The 26136-nt window shown below is 30.6% G+C and overlaps 3 protein-coding genes across 5 annotated transcripts; 1 reads left to right on the top strand and 2 right to left on the bottom strand.

Annotated features, from left to right (window-relative positions):
• The first annotated feature begins 4807 nt into the window (after positions 1 to 4807).
• Positions 4808 to 10172, top strand: LOC8283172 (protein LIKE COV 2). Of its 2 annotated transcripts, XM_025158284.2 has the most exons (8): positions 4808 to 5189; positions 5312 to 5364; positions 5456 to 5565; positions 5655 to 5822; positions 7246 to 7343; positions 8278 to 8404; positions 9282 to 9397; positions 9759 to 10172. In XM_025158284.2, exons 1-7 carry the CDS (start codon positions 5070 to 5072, stop codon positions 9380 to 9382), a joined length of 777 nt encoding a protein of 258 aa, XP_025014052.1. In that variant the 5' UTR covers positions 4808 to 5069; the 3' UTR covers positions 9383 to 9397; positions 9759 to 10172. The 2 variants fall into 2 exon arrangements, with proteins under 2 accessions (XP_025014052.1, XP_002524305.2); XM_002524259.4 differs by lacking the exon at positions 9759 to 10172 and having other exon boundaries at positions 4812 to 5189; positions 9282 to 9690.
• A 420-nt stretch (positions 10173 to 10592) lies between these two features.
• Positions 10593 to 18149, bottom strand: LOC8283170 (polypyrimidine tract-binding protein homolog 3). 2 transcript variants are annotated; one of them, XM_048371145.1, is made up of 16 exons: positions 18001 to 18149; positions 17231 to 17298; positions 16260 to 16331; positions 16084 to 16160; positions 15850 to 15931; positions 14614 to 14737; positions 14209 to 14273; positions 14053 to 14102; positions 13750 to 13791; positions 13598 to 13649; positions 13474 to 13495; positions 13316 to 13329; positions 12448 to 12555; positions 12212 to 12355; positions 10982 to 11397; positions 10593 to 10791 (listed from the first exon to the last, which is right to left on the bottom strand). In XM_048371145.1, exons 2-15 carry the CDS (start codon positions 17285 to 17287, stop codon positions 10996 to 10998), a joined length of 1311 nt encoding a protein of 436 aa, XP_048227102.1. In that variant the 5' UTR covers positions 17288 to 17298; positions 18001 to 18149; the 3' UTR covers positions 10593 to 10791; positions 10982 to 10995. The 2 variants fall into 2 exon arrangements, with proteins under 2 accessions (XP_048227102.1, XP_048227101.1); XM_048371144.1 differs by having other exon boundaries at positions 10593 to 11397.
• Positions 18150 to 18795: 646 nt separating this feature from the next.
• LOC8283169 (60S ribosomal protein L3-1) lies at positions 18796 to 21589 on the bottom strand. Its single transcript, XM_002524256.3, has 6 exons — positions 21460 to 21589; positions 20858 to 20957; positions 20507 to 20617; positions 19992 to 20296; positions 19375 to 19784; positions 18796 to 19268 (listed from the first exon to the last, which is right to left on the bottom strand). The coding sequence occupies exons 2-6, from the start codon at positions 20940 to 20942 to the stop codon at positions 19010 to 19012; spliced, it is 1170 nt and encodes a 389-aa protein (XP_002524302.1). The 5' UTR covers positions 20943 to 20957; positions 21460 to 21589; the 3' UTR covers positions 18796 to 19009.
• Between the last annotated feature and the right edge of the window lie 4547 nt (positions 21590 to 26136).

Raw genomic sequence — 26136 nt, 5'->3', positions numbered from 1 at the left:
CTTTATTGAATTTATTACTAAATTCATAAGGACCCATTTTGGTTGTCCTAATGAGTATATAACACATATTTCTTTATTTTGGTTTTATGGCTTTTGAATTTCTACTAATCTCTTTGTTTTAACCAAATATTAATTTATATTGCAATTATAATTTTGTCTGCATTCTTTATAGAACCATGGTTTTATTTTATTTCTATCTTATTTTAATTAATTTATTATAGATATATTATTTGATATTAGTTAATATTAATTAATTTCTAGTTTCTTGAGAACTAGTGTTATATATAGTGCCTGAAGAATTTTTATTATAAATTTTGATCCTGAATGACTCATATAACAAATTTTAGTTCTTGAAGAATTTGTATTATAAATTTTAGTTTCTTAAAGAACTTGTATTATAAATTTTAGTTTCTGAAGAACTAGTGATACATAGTTTTTGAAAAACTTATATTATAGATTTTAGTTCCTAAAAGATATATATTATAAATTTTAGTTAATAAAGAACTTTGTATTATAAATTTTAATTATTGAAGTACTTGTATCATAAATTTTAATTTCTAAAGAACTTGCATTGTGAATTATAGTTCCTAAAAGACTAATATTAGTTTTAGTTCTTGAAGAATTAAATAAATAAATAACTAAAAGTATAAGTTCCTAAAGAATTATGATCATAAGTTCCCGAAGAATTAAGTATTTTGAAATTTAGTATCCCAATTTATTAAGGAATTAATATTTTATGTTCATGAAGAACTAAATATATTAGTCTTTAAAAGATTGATACTAATTGACATGTTATTTATTTTTTCTTATGTAAAAAGGTAAAATATTATGAATCATACTCAATCGTTAGTAGGATTAAGAACAAATAATTCAGATTTATATCTTGCAAACAGTACTACGATGCACACCATATTAAGAGATAATAAATATTCTTCTCACTTAACAATGAAAGAAACTTATGTCAATACAATATATAGTAGTAAAAGAATAATTGAAGGCTCCGGAAGAGTAAATATATTACTACCTAGAGATACATATTTTTTTATTAAAAATGAATTATCTCCCCAAAATATCAGAAATTTATCGAGCTTTAAAAATATTCTCTGAAATGGATATTATATTGAAACTACAAATGTGAAAAATATAGAATATCTCTATGTTAGAACTCTCACAATAAGAAATAAATGTGTATTGGAGAAATTACTTACTTTCTCTTCTAGCTTATATTACACATATATGTGTACTATTGAAACAAATATGGTAGTAAACCTATCAATCCAAATATTTTTCTTATTTGACATAATCGATTAGGTCATTCTGGATCAATAATGATGCAAAAAATTATTAAAAGCTGTTATGGCAATTGATTGAAGAACCAGAAGATTCTTCAATTTAATGAATTGTTATGTTCAACTTGCTCTCAAGGAAAGCTGATTATTAGGCTTTTATTGAACAAAATTCAAAATGAATCACCTAGATTTCTAGAACGTATATAAGGTGATATTTGTGGACCAATTTATCCACTATGTGGACCATTTGAATATTTTATGGTGTTAATAGATGCATCAACAAGATGGTCATATGTATGTTTATTATCAACTCGAAATCTGGTATTTGTCAAATTACTTGCTCAAATAATTCAATTAAGAATACAGTTTTCAGAATATGCTATTAAGATAATTCGTCTTCATAATGCTGGCGAATTTACATCGAAGGCCTTTAATGATTATTGCATGTCAATTGGAATAACAGTTGAACATCCAGTAGCTCATGTTTATACTTAAAATGGTCTAGCAGAATATTTTATTAAACGTCTCAAGTAGCTCCAATTTTACATGCAACAACTATTATTCGCATCAGGCCAACTAGTTGTCATAAATTTTTACCATTACAGTTGGTTTCTGGCCAAGAGCCAAATATTTTCCATTTGAGAATTTTCGGATGTGCTGTTTATATCCCAATTGATCCCCACATCGCATAAAAAGGAACCTCAGAGGATATTGGGAATATATATTGGATATAAATCTCCATCTATAATTAAATATCTCGAGCCATTAACAGGGGATGTCTTTACTGCAAGATTTAATTATTATCATTTTAATGAGGCTTTGTTTCCTAAGTTGGAAGGAGAGAACAAGCAATTAGAGAAAAAAATTATTTGGAATGAGCCATTATTAAATCATCTTGATCTTTACTCAAAACAATGCGAGCTAGAAGCTTAAAGGATCATCATTTGCAAAGTATAGCAAACCAATTGCCAGATACATTTTGTAATCTAAATAGAGTTACTAAATCTTATATACCAGCTGAAAATGCTCCAGCTAGAATTGATGTCTCAATAGGACAACATGTTAATATTATAGCAAATGAGTCCATGACATGCCAGAAGCGTGGTAGGCTACTTTGTTCCAAGGATAAAAATCCAAAAAATAAAAGAAAATAAAATAAACAAAGTGACAATCCCAAAATTGATGTTTCTAAAGAATCTATAATAAAAGATATAGAAGAACAAATAATTTCAGAAGAGGTTCAAGTGACTGAAGATGATGAAAATAATTAGATATCAATCAACTATGTCACTTCAGGTAAGAGATGGAACCCAAGTGAAATTGTTGTCGATAATGTATTTACATATGTAGTAGCAATTGACATTACAAAAGAAAGTGAGGACATTGAACCTAAGTCTATCATTAAATATTGACAAAAAAATGATTGGCCTAAATGGAAAGATGCAATCCAGGCAGAATTAAACTCATTAGAAAAACGTTAAGTCTTTGAGCCCATTGTTTTAATAGTTGATGATATTAAGCCAACAGGTTATAGATGGATTTTTGTGCGTAAACACAGTAAGAAAAATGAGATTATGAGATACAAAGCATGACTTATAACACAAGGATTCTTGCAAAGACATGGTATTGATTATGAAAAAACTTATTCTCCATTAGTGGATGCAATTACATTTAGATTTTTAATTAACTTAACAAGTTTGGAACAACTTCATATGCATCTTTTGGATGTCGTTACAACTTATTTATATGGGTCACTTGATAATGACATTTATATGAAGGTTTTTGAAGGACTAAAAATATCTGAAGCATGTGGCTCAAAACCACGAGAAATGTATTCAATTAAGCTGCAAAAATCCTTATATGGATTGAAACAATCTGGATGAATATAGTATAATCGCCTAAGTAAATATCTTTTGAATGAATGATATATTAACAATTCAATTTGTCTATGTGTTTTCATTAAGAAAACAAATTTTGGTTTTGCTATAATTGCAGTATGTTGATGATTTAAACATCATTGGAACTCCTGAAGAGTTGACAGAAATACTAAATTATTTAAAAAATAAATTTGAAATGAAAGATTTGGGATGAACAAAATTTTATCTTGGCTTGCAGATCTAACATTTATTTGGAGAGATTTTTATTCATCAGTCAATTTATATTAAAAAGATACTGAAACATTTTAATATGGATAAATCTTATCCAATGAGTTCTCCAGTGATTGTTAGACACCAGAATGTAAAAAAGGATCATTTTCTTTCTCGAAAAGATGGTGAAGAAATACTTGATCTAGAAGTACCATATCTTAGTGTTATTGGAGCATTAATGTATCTTGCTAATTGTACAAGACCTGATAGCATTTTCTGTGAATTTGCTAGCAAGATATAGTTCCTCACCAACTTGAAGACATTGGAACAGTGTGAAATAAGTTTATCATTATTTACGTGGTACATCAAATATGAGTTTATTTTATCCATAAGACTCGAAGTTAGAATTAATTGGATATGCAGATACTGGATATTTATATGATCCACATAAAGCTCAATCATAAATGGGTTACTTGTTTACATATAGGTGGCACTGCTATATCTTGGTGTTCTACTAAGAAAACTCTAACTGCCACATCATCTAATCATATTGAAATATTGGCAATGCACAAGGTTAGTAGAGAATGCGTATGGTTGAGATTTATGATCCAACATATCAAGGAAACATATGATCTTCCATTTGATAAAGGAAGTCCAATAGTACTATATGAAGGTAATCCTGCTTGTATTGCCTAACTCAAAAGAGGAGATAGAACCAAGTATATTTCGCTAAAAAAAAATTTCACTCACACACTTCAAAAATAAAGAATTTTAGATGTTCATCAAATTCGATCTATTGATAATTTAACAAATTTGTTTACAAAAGCACTCCCCTACAATAATATTTGAGAAGTTGGTGAACAAAATTGGCATGCGAGACTAAGAAATATTTGTTAGAAGTCATGTTTTTATGAGGAGGAGATCTTGATGCATTGTACTCTTTTTTTTCTTAGCTTAGGTTTTGTCTCATTGGATTTTTCTAGCAAGATTTTTAACGAAGTTTTGTTATGACGCAAGCTTCTACATGAATAATGTACTCTTTCTCCTTCACTAAGATTTTTTTTAATAAGATTTTAACAAGGCATATTCATTGTAATAGACATTAAAGGGGAATATTATGATAATATTTGGATTATATTAGATGTCTATCATGATGTTTATAGATAAATTTCTTTGTATAAATAGAACTCTATTTCTGTAACTCTTTACACGTATAAATAAGTATTACAATCAATGAAATGAAACACGTAAATATATAAACACATACATACATACATATATACATATAAAAAAACTACTCTCCTTTCTCTTTTTATTTATTCTTTCTTTATTTTTATTTTACAATACTTTTTATTTTTTTATTTTTTATTTCACAAAATATACATTATATTTAACTTTAAAAATTTGGTGTGTCCCTGTTTCAGGAAAGCTTTATTGTTTATTGTCTTTGAATGCTCTCATTGTTTTGCAGAGACAATTTTAAATTGAAAGTTATTTAAAAGAAAAACAAAATTCAGAAAAAAAAAAGGTCAAGTTTGTAATACCGACAAAAAAAACATGCATTTCAACTGGATTGGTGTAGATGTGTAATACAGTTATATCAGAGATCAAAGGAAGTCAAGCTTTTCAGCCAACAAAACCAAGAAAGACAGTTTTAACATTCAAGAAGAAGAATACTACTCAATAACTAAAAATGGCAGATAACAAAGATTCAACGTCGAGTTCACTGAGTCAAGGACTAACTCGGCGTGATCCAGACCCAGATGATATCCCAAAATCTCCTCCCAGCTCCCCTAATTCTTCTACTCGCAAGGTTTTAATAGACTTTCTTTCTTGTTTTCTTGATTCTTTTGTTAAAGTTTCTTGCTTTCTCCAAAAGGAATTTCTTTTCTTAATTTTTCGAAAATTAATAGATCTTTGCTTAATTTACATCAGGCTTGTTATGCTGTTCTTCAAAGTTGGGTTTCAAAGAAGTTCATGACTGGATGGTAAAGGCTTTCTTTTAAAAAAAAAAGAATTTCTTTTTCTTTTCTTGAACATTTTTTTGTTGATGATTATAATTGTTTGAAAATTTTGCAGTGTGGTTCTGTTTCCTGTTGCTGTTACTTTTTTAGTGACATGGTGGTTTATTCAATTTGTTGATGGTTTCTTTAGTCCACTTTATGCCAAACTTGGTGTTGACATCTTTGGTAAGCTTTTGCAGCTCTAATTAGTGTTTTATTATTTGATTTGGCTATTATATCTTGATGAATTTTTTTTTTTTGCTGTTTCGATACAGGTCTTGGGTTTGTTACTTCATTGCTTTTCATATTCTTTGTCGGTGTCTTTGCTTCTTCGTGGATGGGTGCTACTGTTTTCTGGGTTGGTGAATGGTTCATTAAGCGAATGCCTTTTATGAAGCACATTTATTCTGCTTCCAAACAAATTAGTGCTGCTGTTTCTCCTGGTGATTCTTTCATTTATTTTGCTCACATTACAATTCAGAGTAGTCATGGATTAACTAGTTGTTTATCTTATAAATTCTTAGTTCTTATTCCTTGCTTTTCTGGTGGAAATAACTAAAAGTTTCCAAGAAATGCTCATGAGAGCAAATTTAAATCTGGTCATTCTATTTTATTACTTTTCTTTTCTCATTTTAAAGCCTTTCCCTAATGCTAGGCATAGAGAAGTGAAGATGCAATGATCCATTGTAGTAGGAGGCTTCCTATTCTAGTATTGCCTGAACACCTAAATGAGCGGAGTTGCAAATAAAATTGCCACATTCAGTGGTGCCAGTGCTTTTGTTAGTGACATCATAAGCAAAATTAGCAAGCCACGTTATCATTGAATATGAAGAAAGGGACAAACTTGTTCAAGTAAGAGATTTAAGTTAGTTTATATGTCCCAAGAATGTCTAGCAATGAGGTTAAATCAAGATAGCCCAGTCAGTTTCTGTTTTCAAAATAAACAATGAACTTCAGGTGGAGGAGACTGATTGGAAACTTCATCTGACATAAAAATCATTGATTGTTTGCCTTTATGCTGCTTGTGAATTTATGATTGATCGCACAAGGGGGATATCATGGCACCAGTCATTGAATATGTATCAATTACTTTCTCATTGGGATTGGAAACTATATTTTTATACCAATTCTTCCAGTCCTTGGTAGATGGAAGTGAATATTAGAAGAAATTTACTCTCTTTGTTTTGGGAGGCCACTCTGCGATGGCATTAGCATAAATTATCATTCTTTATTATTTGATGCAGTGTTTGGCCTTCTATATCTTGTTGTACTTGCTTGTTGTACCTTTATTTTGGTCGCTGTTGATGGGTATTCTATCAAGTCAGTTAATTTTTAATATCAATTGCTTCTGTGATACTTATCTGTACCAACAGTTTAAGATTTGACTGGATACGTAATTAGACTATGAGCATTATGTTTAGCACAAAATGCCATTAGGATTATCACTAGCTTTAATTTTCTTCTGCAAGTTTAAAAGAAATGAGTAGTAACTAGGTCTTCTAGACAATTTACATCCCACAGCCTCCCCAAAAACTGCAGATATCTTGTTTGACGAGCTTGACATGATTGATATGGATTAATGAGAACTTAATAGTTTCTTAGAGTTGCTTTATATATGCCTTCAAATACATAATGGGCTTTATTTTGTTTGAATATGACTGTATAATAAGTAAAGTTATATCAAGTAATTTCTTCTTAGTCTGGAAAACTTTGATGATTTTATGATCGTTTAAGTTATATATTTTGATGCTTCATCTTGATTGTTTATATTATGTATCCCTGACGTGGAAAGAATCAGGAAGTTAAAGACTTAAACTTTCATATGCTCCACTTATTGCAATGATAAATCTTCATTTTCTCTTGCAGACCAAAATACAACTGCTTTTAAAGAGGTTGCTATTATTCGTCATCCGCGACATGGTGAATATGCATTCGGTTTCATCACATCATCTGTCATCCTTCAGGTGAGTTTTAGTTCTAAGTTTAATATGTATATCTCTTATAATTTGCTTAAACTTGCTTTCAGAACCACCTGGAGAGCAGTTAAAAAACATAGTTGCTTGTTTAACAATAGATATCTAAAAGTAGGAACGTACAAGGAAATAACTAATGCAACCTGCTCAGCTTGTCTGACACTACAGAATCAGAATAGAGAGAAAGGAAATAACTCGAGAGATCTTTTCTTTTGCATTACCTTTTAGAGGATGTACCATATCTTTTTAATTGCTTTGTTGGGAAAAAGATAATTGCGTTTGTAAAGCCACTGTCTTGGGAAAAGGAAACCACTTCTCTACTCATTTGTAATTAAAAAAGATTGTGGCAGCTTAATATAGTCCTTGAGGAGTTATGTTTTGATTATGATAATATAATTTTGGAAGGTTACTTTTGTGAATACTTGGATTTCACTTGAAGAAATTTTCATGCTTAGCAGATAGATTTTTACCTTCATAATTAAGCTGAACTAAAAAGATGTAGAGACAGACTTGGAAAAAGTAAATTAAAGGTAATGTATTGCAGGTGTGCCAAATGTAATCCAATGTATTAGCTTCCACTGAAATTTTTCATAAATGGAAATTGACAAGATAACCATCATTAACGAGTTCCATGGGCAATTCCTAGACAATCACTTATCTGTTCTTGAAAATTTTAGATTCCTCAAATCTAAGTTAAAATAGTAGAGTATTCCTTTTGGAGTAGTAATCTAAATTTCAAATTGTAGAACATTTGCTTTTGTGATGAAAAGTGTTCCTTCTGCAGTAGTCATCTAAATCTCAAATTGTAGAATATCTGCCTTTCATTTTTCATCATGGAAGACAATTAGGATAATGTTGATTCACATTAGTTGTAGATGTCTTTGAGCTCTTTCCTAAGGATGTTTTTATGATTGATTTACTCTAGAGAGATGATGGAGATGAAGAGCTATGCAGCGTTTATGTCCCAACAAACCATCTGTACATTGGTGACATATTTCTTGTCAATTCAGAGGAGATCATAAGACCAAACTTGTCTATTCGAGAAGGCATAGGTTTGGTTTTTCCTGCTATTTTTGATTCAGTTGATATCTGCTGTGTGTTTTGCTACAAAACTCTTGAATATTTGTGGAAAAATATTTTGGTTTCTGACTTTTTCCTTAATGGTGCATGAATTCTGATATCAATGAGTTCAACTAACACACAAAAATTTCATATTTGAATTGTGGCCGCTGGAATTCATAGTGAAATGCCTCTAGGACTTACAAGAAGGAAGTCCGGAACTCTGGATTCTCTTAATGTGACACATTTTCATATGTGCTAGTGGAAATTGTTTGATCCCTTGCAATGCATATGCATATGGGAAGAGCAAGAGGTCTTTATATGGATGCATATACCTAACTGTCTTCAGTATTGTTAAACATTGGATTCTTTTCCCACCAACCTGCCATCTATGTGCATCAATTGTTAGAAAAATAATGCTGAAGAAGTAATAGCTTTGTGTACAAGGAACAACAGTAGTTAAGTAATATTTAAAGCAAACACACATCTTCTGTATTTTCTTATCATATTGTGTTCTATATTTTTCAAAGGTCACTTTTACCAATATAATATGTGTTGTCTCTTCTAGATCCATGTTCATAGTGAGTGGGGAAACCACAGCGAAAATGTTAATTGACTGTCATTCAACTTGTCACTTGAGTTCATAGTGACCATAAATCTTCTATCTTTTCTTTTTTTTTTTTTTGCTGTCTTAGCAATAATGCAATAAAGTATCAGAATCTAACATCAAACAGAGGGCATAGCTGACAATGGCAATGTCAGAACTCACTTATTCATGAGTTTTTTGGTGCCCAACTCTTTCAACTATTTTTGCTGCATGTTTTTGTGTGCTTGAATTTTGTTGATCCCCACCTGTCCCTTGTGATGCAGAGATCATTGTTTCAGTTGGTATGACTATGCCGCAATTGATCACTTCTATAGAAAGGATTCCTCATCAGAGCAATAGGATTCCTATGAGCAGAATCATATGAAAGTACAGAAGAATGGTAATTGTTGATGTATTATAGAACTTACAGATGTCTCCCCCGATTGTTGCTTATTTCATCCACTTGGGCATTTTTTTTTGTTTCATCAATTTAATGATTGACAGTCAGGTTTATAATTTTTAGAGAATTAGATGCTTAGGCAACATACTTCCACATGGAAAGGTGAAAACCATGTGGACTTAGCAGATTATACATGTATAATTTCATCTTTACAACTTGCTAATATCAATTGTAACGAGCAGGAACAGAAGTTTTCTCAAAGCAGTCCCTTTTAAATAAGGAATCATTTCCAATTCCCAGAGCCCATATATACAATTGCATGCAGACAAAATAATTTATTTGTTGCTCAACATAATTACAGAGTTAATTGTAAGCTTGAAGTAGGAGGTTAAGATGGAACAGCAGGAAGCAGGATTCAGAATAGTTTTTGCGATGACTGGTGTTGAATCATCAATGGCTGTCATACCAGATTCAAGAATAGTATCAGGGGAGAAACATGTCAGATTCAAGTGGAGAGATTCTCAAATGATGTTGAGGAGTCGAACAACTTGTGTCTACCCGGGCATAGATTAAGGTAATGCTCTTCATCTAGGAATGCATGGAACCAACCAGACCAAGAAATGCAATGATAGTTTATACAAGGAATAACCCATATGTGACCCCTGTATTTTTATTGTTTTTTGGATTGATTTCTTGGTACTCTCATTTGCTGACAAAGAACTGCTTTAGCTATATATAACTGAGTAGCAAAATCGACTAGTCTGATCCTCCTTAAGAACCAGTAATTCAACTGTTATTAACCAGTTGGATCTTACAACATTTGCAATTTACTAGACCCTATCCTCGCAGTCATGATTCAGTTTCATATACCATATTTCCTGCACGGAGGCTTTTGGAAGTGATGTACAAGAATTAAATACTGAAATAATCCCTTGCCAAGAGCTTTATCTGGAGAACCACTCTCATCTCTTAATCCGTCAGTTGCAATCATTTGCTTAAGAGTAAAACTTATTGCTGAGATAATGCTAACGAAATACACAAACACAAGAGAGAGACAGAGAGAGAGGAGGAGGAGCAGCAGCAGCAGAAGAGGAAGACAAAGGAGGATGAGGAGGAGAAGGAGGTGGTGAAGAGGAAGAATAAAATGAATAGAGGGAAAGACATGCAAAGTAGTTTAGCTTATCTGAGCAGACGATAGAACAAATTGGGCTTGGGTTAAGAAACATCAGAAAACGCCCAATTAGCCTGAATTTATAAGCAAAATTTACAAAACTGATACAAAAGCATGACTAAAAAAAAGGATGATACATTCACTCTCCCTTCCTACTTTCAAAATTGAGCATTTCTGCTGCAGACGAAGGAATCTACTCGGAATCCTCATATTCAACAAAAACCTAAAGAAATAATTGCTACAAATATTAGAGTAAGAAGGATGGTAAATAAGAAACAAGAGCATCCATCAGTCATAGAAGAAATGAACTGTTACAAGACAAAAAGAAGCAAGCAACGAAACCAACATACTAAATATCCTTTGCTGAGTACCAATCCTTAAAAGTTGATTTCCACTGGAAGACGAATCCTTACCCCCATTCATTGTTTTATGAGGATTCTCTAATTGATTGTAGCTGGGAGAAGGAGATCCGGATTATTGACCCAGCAACTGATATGGCGTGCTTGCACACAAGCGCTTCAGTGGCCTGCTCTTCTGTTTCAAACAGAACAAGGGCCTGCTTTTTCCCATTCATCTCAAAGAGCTTGGTGTTGACAATGGTGCCATGCTCCTCCAAGTGGCTCACAATCTCTTCTTCTGTGATGTCCTGAGGTAGAGTAGAAAGGTGGATCATCTTTGTTGGTGAGCAGCAGTACCTGTAGTTCTTTGCAGCATTGCGGTTGAAGCGATTGAGATTAGAATTGACATACTCATGCGTATCAGCACCTTGAGTTATATTTGGATGCTTTGAAAAGTTGACCTCCAATCGCTTCCCAAAAAGCACCGCACCCTATTCCACATTAGAAGACCCATTGAATTCCAAAAGTAGAAGAGCATCAGGTTAATATATTTGATGAAACAAAAGACAAGAAGCAAAATTAGCACTCTGATAACATAAATGGAAATTTGATCCATATAAAAACATCAAACGGTAGGATCCAGTAAATGAAAGGTAAGAGAAACTGGAAGACTGAAGTAAACAAAAAACAGGGATAAAATTCCTAATTCATGTGTTATCTAACACAAAATATCCGACCCTAAGGGACAGACATTATTGTTTGACCAACTAATAATAAAATCTTTCCTAAAGTCATTTAACTTGATATTATTTAAATCAAGGGACACAAACTTCTAATAGACACTTCATATTACATGACAGGCATATAAAAATAAGATAAAAGAGAGTTGACTACTGCATCAGATAAGAAAAATCAACATGGTACATAGTGCTTAAAACACAAGTAAAGACGAACCAAAAGAATAGAAATTAAGAAAACAAGAATAAAACAAACAATTGATCATACTCATGAGACCCTCTAGATCCTAGAGATTTCTTATGCATTGTTTTATTATAACAGAAAAAAAAAGATATATGCACTTAGTATTACTTTGGCAAAATTTTCACTAAACTAATGAAGTTAAATGCTAGAGAGTAAGCTACATTCACCAATGAGAACTGAAATTTCAAAAAACCATTAATTTAAAGGGTTAGATGCCAAGTATAGCCAAATAAAAGGGAAAATGAAATATAATCATACAGATATATTTACAAGTATTCCCAACCAATCAATGCAATGTAGCTCAAGAAGCTTTATGAACCAAACCTTTAAGAAGTGTACTGCCAATTCAGCCTGAAAGCCATCCCCCATCTGAACAAGTGCATGATCAGGTTTATTGCGGAGAAGTTTAATCCTCACAATGTTCCCATATAAGGAAAACAGGTTGAAGAGTTTATCCTCGTCTATTTTCTGACCACAGAAATTTTTTTAATCTTGAATGCCAAATGAGCCAACCAAAAAATAATTATTCATAGAAAAATACAGAGTTAGATATAACTTACATCAGGATTTAAATTGGACACGAGAACCGTACACCTATCATTTGTTCCACTGATTCCAGGAGGCAGACCTCCACCAAAGGCAGCAGCAATAGCAGCAGCATTGGCCATCTAATATATCAAAAGATGATCAATCAAATGGTACCACAATCCTAATCTAAATAACTTTTGCATTTAAGACACCTTTTTCAACTAAAGAAGCTGGAACAATCATCTTAAAGAGGGCCAAACAAAAATGACAAGGCTATCACATGAAACTTCCTAGCAATCTCATATACCTAATAGCAGAAGTGATATAAGCCATGTCTATGCATGTGTAGACTTCCCAGAAATACACCCAAAAAAAAGAAAATCAAGCCACATAAAACTCCAAGGTATCATCCCATGCCCTGTTATTTCCCTTCTTCCCCATTCTGAGGGAATAACAAATATTTTTCCACTTACAAATTACAGAATCTGGAAGTCTAAAATGTTCATAAACTTAGGGAATCTGATGCTTCTACCAGCAGAACCAGGCACATTACGAAATATTTGGAGGAAATATGACAGAGAATATGGATATCTACGATGTCCACATAACATCAAAATAAAGATATTCTAGTTCAGTTTTAGTTTCCTCAAATCCATTTTCACTGCACCCATCACATTTATGTTTAAGTTTAGCAATTCGAAACCTCATCTCAGTAATCAGATGAGTTTGATTGCTGATCCTAAAGCAAATCAATAAAGCTGGCAACAGAGTTCAATATTTTACATCATTTAGACAATTGTATATGTATAACTCATATTGATCAGAAAAATAAAAGGTAAAAATTGTGATAACAGTCAGCAGATAAATCCTGAAATTACAGATAGAAGATAAAGTTCTAACCTGTGGATATGCAACTGCAATAAACGAAAAAGAAAAAAACGAAATCCTGTTAGTTAATGCTCAAGCAAGACAAACAAAGAACTAAGAGTAGCAGATCATTATGTAGCTTCCAAATTCAACACTTGCCCTTGCTCCAGTAGCTTGAAGGGCATACATACCTCCTGCATCACCATATCCAGCCTGTTGGACAAAAGAAAATACAGGAATTCTATAATTTCAAACCACCTATCAACCAACAAACATACAAGCCCCAGAAAATGAAAACCAGAGAATGGAGCCTACTTGTGAAGATCTGCCTTTCTGTTCAGCAGGCAGATGTGGGTTAGTGAAATCCCTGTCCAAAGAGAGATGATAGTATTTAGTAACACTGGTAGGATATTGTCAGAAAGATAAAAGTGTGTTTACACAGGGATCCCATTCAACTATTCACACACCTTGATCGATCATTATTGTAGTTCACTTGCAACTCATCCAAGCTGGAATGCAAATACAATGGATCAATTAATAACAACAGGAAGAACAGGAATCAGAATTTCTGTAGACAGTCTAAGGAGTTGGAAACAACCATTTGTAAACATGAGTAAGCAAGCATGGCCAGTTGTGAAACCCACACACCCAAAAGAAAAAAAGACACAGAATAGATAACAAAATTCAAATAAAAAAAATTAAGAAGTGAGAAAAGAAGAGCATTAAGGAGCAATAAAATTTCCAAGATCTTGTCATTACTTGTAACTTACTTTGAAAATTGGATGTCCAGCTGACAGCAACCATCATATATATTACGTCCCTAAAAAAGAAGCAGCATCCAAAAATTCATCCGAATCAAGCAACTTGCAAGAAGAAAACAAAAATTCTAAATGACAGTCACACAAAGCATACAGATGCAAAAATACCTGAAGAGCAGTCCTAGCTGCAACAGCACTCTGGCGTAACTGATACTGAATAAGGGCTTGAAAACCTGAACAGCATGAAGTAATAGAAAGAGAAAAGAACTATTAAAAACAATGAAAACTCTTAGTCACAACTCTTTGAAATCATTATGCCTCTGTCACTTTCTGAATGCATAAGAGAAATCCATAAAACTCAAAAGAAAAGAGTTAGGAAAAACAAAACACAGATTTATTCACAAGTCCAACTATAAAGATACTTGATATGACCATTTGGACACTGATCATGAAAAGATAAGCATACAAAAAGGCCTTACCAAAAAAATTCAGAACTAATCTAGGTGGAAATTAAAGATTGAGAGAGAAATAGAGTGGAGAGAGAGAAAGAGAAGAAAACTTGAAGAAGCTGACCAGCCGACTTCTGAAATGTGACAATCTTCTCCACAAATCCATGAGGAGAAAAAACTTGATGTAGCACTTCCACTGTAATAGGATATAGCATGTGATGGATTGTAACTAAAAGAATTCGATTCGGCTGAGCATCCGGAGTTCCCAACAGCAAACCAGCATAGAGACAGAAGAGAGAGAAGAGAATAAATAGAGAAGCATAGATAGGGAGAAGAGAGATACATAGAGAATTATATCTACATAAACGAAGAACCAAAAAGAACAAATGAATAATAACAAAGCATACTGAAAGCATTTAACACAATGCAAAATGACGAGCAAAAAAATGAGAAGTACAAGATGAGAACGGCAAACCAGATGAGCTTAAATTTATAGATCATAACACATTATAAAGTTCTAATTCATTTTCAAAATGATGCTATTCTGGTGCAAAATGTATGCATGTGAAATTTTTAGAAACAAACACATCAAACAGGTCAAGAAAAGCATTGGTCCATAACTTCAACAGAAAAATGCTTCAAGATTATCCAATAATAGTGAATTAATTTATATTTATATGTCAGACAGTATTTCTGAAAAAAAAAAAAAAAACACTTGAAAATGCTTAGTCTCTTCAGTTTAATAATTAAAGAAATTAACATCATCATCATCAGAATAACATGGATCAAATGCCACAGAAAAATACCAAAATCTGCTATTCAAGTTTTACAGAGTGTAGTACAACTGACAATATTATGCAGTCCAAGAAGGAAAAGTTACACTTTAATTAATTCAATCCTCTTCTAATCCCTTGAATTGCATTGTAAGAAGTAAGACCAATAATGTTGATCCCATCAAAGTTGGACTTAAATCGAACTGCTAATACAAAAGGCTGGTCATCCAAAGACACAATCATCCATTATAGTAACATCCCCGATGATTTACAGCTTACACTAAATTATAAAGTTTTGTTCCTCTATAAGCCAACACTTGACAAATAAAAGCTTCCCAACTTAGATAAGAGGTTATAACCCAAATACTTATTTTGCTCCTTTGGTTCATGAACAAGCACAATAAGAATCCTTTCTCCTTCTTCCGGATAAAAACAATCCTAATGTGTCCAATATTTTAAGGCAATATCAACTGACATGTAGCAATCAAAAAACAATTGCACAAAATATTTGGTCCATTAAAAATTCTTCATGTACAAATATAAAGAACATGATATCTCTTTAAACATATTAGGCTACAAGCACCAACCTCATCTGCCCGTCCTTGGGAATTTTGATCCATTGTGGTTAGTTCCTGATGTGATGAGAACTGGACATAAACATTCCTACCCCTAGTAAAAGAAGAAAAGATTGACAATTATTACAGTTAGAAAAGTTGAAATGAGAAACAATAGCTATTAAGAGCAGCAGATTCTACATTAAATCAAATGAAATATTTTTGCTGCAAGGTTCCTAACAAAAAGCATATCTGATTTTGGCACACCTTATGGTCGGCTGGACATTTCCATAAAATTGCAGAGCATTAATGGCGGAAGGGATATCTTGCATTTGGAGGAGAGCCTGCAGATTTAGTAGAGATAATGCTGAAGCCTTTTGCAAGTGAATGCATAGGTAATTGCCAATGTCTGATCAGCATCAAAGAGAAAAGAAAAGAAAAACCTGATTTTTAGCACGAAGCATGACAAGCTTAGTTATCACTCCGAATGGCTGGAAAAGCTGAAGCAGATCATTCTGCAAAGGATAGTTGATGGTGCATCAGGTATTAAAATACTTATCTAGTATAAGAATACCATTCCACAAATCTATAATAATTCTCAAGATAATATGGCAGACTTAACAAAATTTCTTGTAGTGTCCACCGCTACACAATTACAGAGATGCAATTTGACTCCGGAAAAAATTGTCAGCAAGTAATAATTTTGTGTAGCAAGTTTGGTTTGATAAAAAAGTAATAATTTTACTTAAGATATAACAGCAAGTAGAATTACTTATGATCCTGTGCTTCTACCTTATTAACTAGATTGAGTTCAACCTTAGTCATCAGCAGCAACGCAATTACCTCAGGCTAAACAAATGGTAGCTCAAATCATGCTACATGTTTATTCATCTAGATACAAAAGATTTCTTTTACTTTTCATCTAGCACTGAGGTAACATCCCAATTAACTTGAGACGGAAAAAAATCAGAATTGCAATGCCCTTTCATTGATTATAATCAAGGTAAATCCTATTGTCAAAATCTTCCAAATAACTTCCAGTTTAGAGTTCATTGAATTTCTTCTATCATAGTTGTAAATGAGAAACTCCCAAACCACAAAGGGTGCTTCGTACATTGAGTTCATGAATGCCAAAACACTGACCCAAAAGTCAATAAATTTAGCATTAATGAATTTAACAGGATTTTTACAGAGAAAATGAGGAAACATAAATCTTATGAAGTGAGTAATAAATGTCAAAAAGCAATGCCACTCCTATAATTCTTCTGGAGATAAATATATAACAATTTGAATACATAAAGATACCATATAAAATGGTTAAGGTAGGACTATTAATTGCATAATCATGTGTGCATATCCACACGCGCGCAAGAGAGAGTGTGTATGCGAGTGAGACAGAGAGGGAAAACCATACTTCAGAAATTTCATGCCCAACATTGCGAACGTGAATAACTTTGGAAGGTTCTGCCATTTTGAAGCACCCTGTAACAAGTCAGGTTTAATAATTCTTCATTTCCACAAAAAGAATCATAATGCATTAAAAGACTTACTTTCATAGCTCAAAATGGAAGCAACTAAATATACCAACTCCCCCCACTCGCAAACAAAACAAATAACAACACCCCTTTAATTGCTCAAAGCAACATCAACTTTTACAATTTACATGTGGGCCGATATTCAATCAACAACTTGCTTAAAACCAAACAATAAATCAATGCAAGTAATTTCTTTTTAAAGCAGCTACAAAAATATAAACTAATTAAGCAATTGCCTTTGTATCCAACAATCCACGCGTATATCATAAGCAATCCATTTCTTAAAAAAACAAAATTGAAAATGTAAAAAAAAAAAAAAAAAAAAAAAAAACAAAAACAAAATCAGTAGTAATCAATATCAGAGCAATTAAAATAAAATAATAAAACGGTCAAAAGAGCAAGTGAAATTTGTTGTTTAACTGAAAACCCTAGAAGCAGAGAGAAAAGTCAAAAAGGAAACATTGTTTCAACAAAATCTAATAAAACAAGAGCTAACACAGTGCACTCACGCTATGAAATTATCAAGGTAATTAACTTCGTTTATCAATAAGATGTTTTTGTTTTTCTTAGCTGCAAAACAGACCATATATGCATAGAGAAAAAGGCTAGTGAAAATCTAAAAGCGAAGAGAGAGAAGCAGAGGACTTGCCTGAAGAGAGAGAGAGAGAGAGAGAGAGAATCAGAAGAGATGTACTAGTATAGATCGACTGCTACGCATGTTGTTGTTGCGGTTCGAAGCTGTTTTTATTTTACCCTATCTCTCCCTCTCCTTATAAAAAATATATTTGTGCTTTACTTTGGTTTGGAGCTGAGTAGTGGTGGGACCAGATTTTTATTACTATTTATTTAATATTTGGGACCCAATATATTATCCTTTTTATTATTTTGGTTCTGGAAAGATTTTTTTTTTTAAATGTTAGAAGGAAAAGAGGGTTCATAATTATATAAAAGAATTTAATAATCGTTATGGCAAATAGCTGGTATCTTAAGATTAATTATGCATGTAGTTTCCAAAAAAAAGAGATTAATTATGCATGTAATACAATAACTTTGAGAAGAAGAATAACTTTATAAAATAATAAAGTACTTCAATTTAGCCCCTTTTAGTGCATTGCCATGTCTTTGTTTCTTTAGGGTTTCAAATAAAATGCCAAAAGTTTATTTTAATATATATATATATATATATATGGAAGAAATGTTCAATATGGTAACATTAAAAAATTACCCATGGAGATAACTAAATTTAAAAATTAGATTTATCTTTAAATAAAATGAATTCTTTAATTAACTTTTAAAATAATAATTTTTTTTAATAAATTTCATCCAATTTCCTTGTAATACTTTGTATTAATCATGAAACAGAAATTGTTGCCCTGAAGATTAATCCTGAACCCATATAGAGCATAATCACCCCAACTGTAACAGATGGCAAGCCGACAGCAAGTGACCTTGCAAATAAAACTATTCAGCAACTTAAAATAACAAGTAATTCAACAGAAACATCAAATTCAGGAATAGTTCACAGCTCTTGGCAGTTCAAACAACCAAAATAAGGAAACCATCGCACAGCTGTCTAAAACAAACACCTCTGGCATAAAAATTGTAAATCAACTAATTCACTAGGATAAATCAAAATTTGATATCTGTTTGCTCGACGACTATGCCTTGAGACGTCCATAGAACTTCTGTTTCTCCTGTGTAGTCTGGAAGCGTCCGTGGCCAAATTTGGAAGAGGTATCGATGAACTTGAGCTTGATTTCCTCGAGGGCCACACGAGATGTCTGCTTAAGCAGAGACTGGCGAAGTGTGACAACCCTTTTCTTAGGTCCAACACAGCATCCCTTGATCATTAGATAATCATCCTTCACCACACCATAGTGAGGGAAACCACCAATTGGAGTGATGTCTTTCTCAGTCCTGTCACATTAACCAGAGAGAAGTTTCAGACTACGACAGTAAAGCAAGAATTAACACCTGTTCATAAAATCAATGTCCTATGAGGTTCTAGGAACAATTTAATTACCTGTCATATTCAGTTATAGCAGTGTGGGACTCTTGGCCACCTTTGCCAAGCTTGTAAATCTTCTTGTTCATTTCGGTACGATGGTGGTATCCATTCTGACCAGCCCTGGCAACAGTAAATGAGACTCTTGCAGGATGCCAGGCACCAATACAAGCAACCTTACGGAGACCCCTGTGGGTCTTGCGAGGAAGGCGGGTAACACCCCAACGAGTGACCACACCCTCATAACCTTTACCCTTGGTGACACCAATGATGTCAATCATTTCATCCTTCTGGAAAACAGCATCTATTGGAACTTGCTTCTCAAAAAAGCCATAGGCAAAGTCCACCTTCTGAGCAATAGTCCCACCATTGACCTGGATCTCCATCAGGTGAGCTTTCTTCTGCTTCAATCCCTTCATTTTCCTGATCTGTAACAACAATACAAGGCACGAGTTAAATCTATCTTCAAAATAACATGCCTAGATAGCAGGAACAAAAGCCAACACAGAGAAAACTACATCCATAATTTGAACAAAATCTAGGTGAATATCTTTTGATAACCAATAAACGGCAAACATTGAGCTAAAACTTATGATGAAAAAAGTGTAATAGTAAATCAAAATTCTAGATATTACCTGAGTGTGGGCCAAGACACGAATAACAGTTGCATATTTTTTCATTTTCTCAAGCTGAGCTTGGATACTTTTCTTTCCTTCCTCAGTCTCCAGCTGCCTTGAGTACTTTGTGAAAGCCTTCTTTTTGGACTTGCACCAGTTCTTATAGAATCTTCTCTTCACCTCCTCACTAAGATGCTGAGCCCAGACAGTGTTCAAAGAACGGAGGCCACGTGGTGTCTTCACATAACCCACAACTCCAACAATCACCATAGGAGGGGTCTCAATAATTGTAACGGCCTCACAGGTCTCCTTCTTGTGAAGCTCTGCATAAGAGAGAATGTGAAAAGTTTGCAAGCTATACAAAAGAATTCTTGTTACATATCTTTGTTTATGCATAAAAAGTAGGAATCATTAAAACAATTGGCAATTCAGAGACAATTTGCAGTTTTTCCCCCTATTTATGAGAACTTATTTTCTAACATTTTATATTTCACTAAGTGATAAGGATAGTTCGACAAAAACAACTTGCTTACTTGATCCAGGTTTCTCGACCTCCCTCATGATGTGAGTCATACCAGCCTTGTAACCCAAAAAGGCAGTAAGCTTGCAAGGCTTGGTAGGGTCATCCTTTGGGAAAGCCTTCACTGTATGAGGAAAAACAAGAATTAAATGCAAGCAGTAATAAAAGAGATAAAAAGAATCAACAACCATAGCATCTCAGATAAATCTGAAATCAAGAAAATCATTCATTCTAACACCCCCCCATAACCCACCAATAACAAAAGGCTGCTGCAAATAAGTTTTATATATATATATATATACAAGATGAGTCCCAATATTTAAATTCGTTAATCAATTGAACAATGACATAAGAAAGGAGATACCTTTTCCTCTCTGACGAGAAGCTCTCTTCCTTGGAAGGAATCCAAGGGACCCGTGTCTTGGGTGCTCAAACTTCCTGTGAGACATCTTCTTATCCTACTCCTTCACCACCACAAAAACGAAACATCTATGAATTAGTAACAAATTCAAGATTAACATTATTCAAAATCCCAAACATAATGATAGTTTTAAAAATAATAAAAGTATAAAGAGATCAGAGAAAAAAACAAGATGCATGAAACACCTAAAAATACACTATTGGATTTAAATCACGAAACATGTTAAAAACATTGACGTATATTTTGTTGAACCTCAAAGATTACACAGAGAGAAAGCAAAGTGCTATGCTTTAAAATTTCTACTGAAAAAATAACCTTAATGAAACATCAAGAGATGTTTACAGAGAAATGCAAAATAATAAAACCAACTCTTTTTTGTTTAAACCATTTCCAACAGAATTAAACGATAACAATCAGCTCTAACAGTGAGATCTAAACGCCAGATATTGTTTAGCTTTTTCCATTTTCCTAAACTTTCTCAGCAACCAAACACAGAATGTGTGTGAGAGAGAAAGAGAGAGTAGGAAAAGAGGTGAGCTCTGTACCTTGTATCGTGCGGCTACTCAAGTCTAGCTCCAGAGACCCTTAATAAACCCTAACTGCGTCTTATATAATATTCGTAGTTCCAAAGATTGGTTTCTACTTTCTTTAATTTGCATAAGCCTACCTCTAATTTCTTAAATGTCACAATAGCCCCGACATTGCAATTTTATTTTAATTGGGTCCTTGTGACTTACAAATGGACTTTTAACAATAGATACTAGAAAATAATTGATTCATTTGGTTTAACCATGGCAATTATTAAGAAATTTTTTATTGAAAATCCCAATTTGGCTTAGATGATTTTATCGTAAATGAACAAACTAGTACTTGGTTCATTTATCAAATTTATAGTAAGTATGATAGAATATAAAAGAAAAATAGTAGTTTACTTCCACGTCGTATAATTCTTAGTATTATTTGATTATAAATAATAATTTAATAAATTTATAAAAAAAGATTAATAGAAATATTAATATTTTATATTTATTTATTATATTTTGAAATAAAATAATTTAATATGTTTTTAAGTGAATATACTTTAGTAAAACTTTTTATGTTTTAAAATTTTGTTAATGTAATAATATAAAAATTATTTGAAATATATATATATATATATATATATATATATATATATATATAACAATAATATTATAAATATAATTGATATTTTCTTTTAGAAATTAGAAAATATTATATAATTAAGGAAATAAATTATTAGTTAATACAATAAAAAAATTAATTAAAATATTATTTCACATTAGAATTATTGTGTAATTAAAAAGTAACTTATTAGTTAATATATTAATTATATAATAAATACGAAAAATGATACATTAACATAGTACTTATATCAAAAATAAATAACATGTAAAAAAGTATTATGTGATTTATTAATTATGTTATTAACTATGAAAATATAGTTAACATACTATTCTAAAATTCAAAATTATTACCTAATTAATAAATTAAATATAATATTAAAAATATAATTAAGATAGTTTAATTATTTAAAATTGAATATATAATGTTTGGGTGTATTCTTTTCGAGTTGGACTTTTTCATCATTTTATGTGAAAGGAAAAAACTTTAAAGTGATTTGCTTGATAAATAATAGAGTATGAAAAAGAACTAGAATAAGTAATTCTATTTATTATTGTTTAGTTAGTAAGAAATTATTTTAGAATCTAAATGAGATTCTTCCACTAATGAAAATTACTCATTCTCTCCTCTTTTAAGCTTTTAATCACTTAAAAGTCAATTCAAAATAATTATAAATAGTTAAACGAATGAACTAATAATTTTATTTTTTATATTGTTGTTTTACTATATTTATTATAGACTATAATAACAAATTAAATAATATTATTTTAATAATAATTAAATATAATTATTAGTGTCAATGATAAATAAAATTGAATTTTCATTCTCCACTGAACCAAATAATATATAAAAAATAATCATACATATTTTTACTTTATTTCATTCTCATTTTTATTATTGATCTTGGACCAAATAGGTCATTAATTATTATTTACTTGGCTAATACTATCGTATTAAAAACTAATTAAAAACTAATTAATGTAATTTTAGTTCAATATTTTTTTATTAACTTAAAAATTATAGTTTAGAAGGTATATATATCCTTTGAGATGCCTTCACTTCACATTGTAGGATAATCCAGTTATTAATATCTTTTGCCATCATGTCATACTTGCGGGATTAAATAAAATTCTGGAACTTGTCCAAATGTAAATAACTTCTAAAACTGGGTCAAATTCACTAATATCAAATAGCTTGCATCTCCATTAGCAAACAGCCGCCAATACGACACACGGTTTAAAATGAGATGTCGTTTATGCCCGCACTCCTTGTTCCCTATTTCAATAGTCAATTCGGCTGTATCAAAGAAAAATCTATAGTTTGCGAATTAGGGCAAAACAGCCTTAACATCACCGTTGCCACCACCATAAAACGCCCAACTTACTCTTCCGCTTATCATTCGCTTCAAACCCAATCCAAAATCAGTATTACTTCTATTTCTTTATTTTTATATATTTAATATAATTAATTATTCAGACATCGAAAAATTAAACATTGATTACAAATGTCTATTATTACATTTAATTATATTATCATAAATATGAATTTCTTTAAAAATTACTTCATAAATAAAATTATATATTAAGTCAAAAGAATAATTTTAATACTTAAAAGCTCTCATTACATTATAATCTTTTTAATGTCATAAATTTTATTTGATTCCAAATGTATGATTAAATATAAAATTTACTGTATATGTAATCCAAAGCTCCTTTTAAAAAAAATTAATATATAATTTATTTTTATAAAAAATTTGCTCTCTTGGTACTTTACAAAATTATCTTTTTAAGATATTACAATTATTATTTCTTTTATTTGCCTCTTTTTTCTTCCTTTTTTTCCTCCAATTTTTTAGTGTGACTATTTTTACATTTTTAATTATATGAAAAATAAATTATTTTAAGGGTTTCAAAGGGATTCTTTGTGGTTTCACAAATAACTAATATAGCTATGTCATTGGTAATTTATGTTGAAATTCTTTTATGCGGTAGTTGTTCTATGGAGTGTTATCATAATTGCTAAACTCATATCGATCAGTTGAATTGATTGATCTATAGAATAAACTATAATCTAATTTGATCATATTTAAATTCATTTTTATAAAAGAAATAGCCTAACTGACCCAACCAGTGGACTAGCGACTCCATCGTGAATTATACGAGTAAATTAATTTAATAAAATTGACATGACAACCTCTTAATAAAAAAAATTAAATATTATAATAGAACCACATAAATAAATTGCTTTGAATACAATTAATACGATAGCCTCTAAACAAAAAAAATAAATAAAAACTCAAATATGTAACATTCAAATTACGATAAATGTGCTTTAACCAAATAGATAAACTAACATTAATATTATATTATTGCATAATACATTTAAATAATCATTATATTTCAGTTTTTTATGCAATTAATCTTTTAATAATATAATTATTAATATTTTATCAAATAAAACTGTAAAGAATTATTTCTTATATTAATTGTATTTATATAAAGTCTTAAATTTTATATAATATAAAATTTTATTTTATTATTTATGTGATTTTATAAATTTATCAAATTATGATATTTTAATTTTCTGTTTAAAAAAATTATTTTAAATTTAAAAGGTCAATCAAATTTAAAGAAAATGCTACATTAAACACAGTAATCTCATAACAATATTAATAAAAGCTATTATATTTATCATTAGTAAATAATTCTAATTTATATTATAGAAAAGGGTCAAATATTTTAATGTCTATGAGTTTTATTATATTACACTAGTAAGTCTCTCTATTTTTAATAATTAATTTTAACATCTTTCATTTGATAAAATTAACTATTACATCATTCAGTTAAATTTTTTCGTTAATCAACCGTTAACTTTATTTAATATACCAGTTCTACTCTTGTAAGTAGAGATATTTTAATATCCTTGAATTCTATCAAATCGTACTAATAGATTCCTCTATTTTTAATAATTAATTTTAACATCATTATCAGGAAATATTACAATATTTAGCCTAAATTTATAATATAACATTTTTAAATAAAAAAAATATTTTATATTTTAAATTTAAATACTTCAATGTTTAAAAGTTAAAAGTATAAATTATTAGAAAAATTTAAAGAAATCAAAATTTGCACTAAGATACTTTAACTAAAGGAAATATTTGACATAAAATTATATAAAATATTTTATTAGATAATATATTTTATAATTAGTCAATTTACTTAGTATTAAATTAAGTCAAATAATTTATAATTTAGTCATATTCTTTTAATATATAAATTAATTATAGAACAAATATACATACAAAGTTTGGAGTTGGCTATCGTGAGTGATATTAATATAATTGATATCTTAATTTCATTTAATATTTTTCTCTAAATCAGGGATGTAATAGCTTAACGTAATAAAATAATAGAGATTATTAAAATTAATTATGAAAATATAAGAATCTACTAGTATAATCTAACAAAACTCATAAATTTTAAAATATTTAATCCATTAGGAATATATTAGACATTTTTCACATTTAATGTCTATTTTTAACTAAATTATATAATAATTTAATGGAGTTTAAAGACATAAATTTAAAATAATTATTAAAAATAAAAAGACCTACTAATATATTTTGATATAATTCATGAACGTTAAATTAATTAATCCTATAAAAAATAATATCAATTTCGATTAGACTTTTAACTTTTAAATCTTTAATTTAACTAAGTCGATTTGAAAACATATAGTGTTATCATTTGGATAATTAGTTCATCTAAAAGCTCATTTGTAATTGATGTGTCTATTGATTAAGTTTACTGAATATCTCAATATTTGTAACCTTTCATTGGAAAAAATAAATCCTTTCGGTTTTTTCCCTTATATAATTCAGATATCGGTTAATGATGATGATCTAATTAAGATTTTTAAAATTATTTGTATGTTCTTATGAATTAATTATTTTTAAAGAGTTTATAATTGGTAACTTTTGTAGAGTTCGTGAATTCATAAATGATATTTATAGATTTTACTTTGTTAAAGATATTAATATATTTTTATTGATATTTTGTTTAAATTATTTATATATA

This window comes from Ricinus communis, chromosome 2 (assembly GCF_019578655.1).
Source record: "Ricinus communis isolate WT05 ecotype wild-type chromosome 2, ASM1957865v1, whole genome shotgun sequence".
Lineage (NCBI taxonomy): Eukaryota > Viridiplantae > Streptophyta > Magnoliopsida > Malpighiales > Euphorbiaceae > Ricinus > Ricinus communis.
The sequence above is the reverse complement of the archived record's forward strand: the minus strand, read 5'-3'. Positions and strand labels throughout refer to the sequence as shown.